Below are 732 nucleotides of genomic sequence, written 5' to 3'. Positions count from 1 at the left end.
TTCAGTGTGCGCGGCGGATGCTCGTTCATGGCAAAGGGATATCGTTCGTAGCAAGGCTCATACAATGGAAATCCGAACATCTCGATCTTTTTGTGTCCCATCTCTCCCTGTCGTCGTCGTCGCTGGTTGCGCTGACATGGCGTCCTCTCCATTAGACCGTGCCGCTCCTTGACGTAGCATAACTATAAAGTATCGCACTTTCGCGACTATCTTCGATCATGTCCGTGTCCGGTTTGTCACGCAACTGTATGGGATATTCCAAGCCTGACGATTGTGATTGCACGTCGATTTTCCAGCCAGTACGGCTGGGACAATGGAGACACAGTCGCAGGGCATGTCGCGGTGCATTTGGTTGGATACCAAAGTTGGCTCATCACGACCGTCATTTGAACTTTTCCCCTGCCATGAAGTTCCTTGCCGGTCTCGTCCACGCCGCCATCGCGTCCCAAGTCGTATTTGACAGCCACGACCCCGTCGACGAGGGAGCCGCGGGTACCACCATCTCGAGAGATTACGGCGCTGCCATGTAATTCCGCACCCCCCCCCCGGCCACGGACGACGCGTGCGACCCAGAAGGGCTCACCGTCGAACTTGTCACGTTTACCATGCACACGGCCTAGGTACCCCGTACCTCGTAGCTGCAAGTCGCAATATGCCCTTCTGCCAACGGTGCGGAGCTGCTTTGATCGAGGCATCGCAGTTGGGGACTCATGGCTGACTTGTAGGCTTGCC

The 732-nt window shown here is 56.1% G+C and overlaps 1 protein-coding gene across 1 annotated transcript in view; it reads left to right on the top strand.

Moving 5' to 3' along the window:
• The window catches only part of H310_13367 (hypothetical protein), a gene marked incomplete at both ends in the record, with an annotated part of 546 nt that extends 364 nt beyond the window's left edge, over nt 1-182 (top strand). Inside the window, one exon of the mRNA XM_008880842.1 lies at nt 156-182. Within this exon, the coding sequence (XP_008879064.1) occupies nt 156-182 (27 nt within the window). The remainder of the gene's footprint in view (nt 1-155) is intronic.
• Nucleotides 183-732: the final 550 nt, after the last annotated feature.

This window comes from Aphanomyces invadans, assembly GCF_000520115.1.
Source record: "Aphanomyces invadans strain NJM9701 unplaced genomic scaffold supercont1.50, whole genome shotgun sequence".
Classification (NCBI taxonomy): Eukaryota; Oomycota; class Saprolegniomycetes; order Saprolegniales; family Verrucalvaceae; genus Aphanomyces; species Aphanomyces invadans.
The sequence above is the reverse complement of the archived record's forward strand: the minus strand, read 5'-3'. Positions and strand labels throughout refer to the sequence as shown.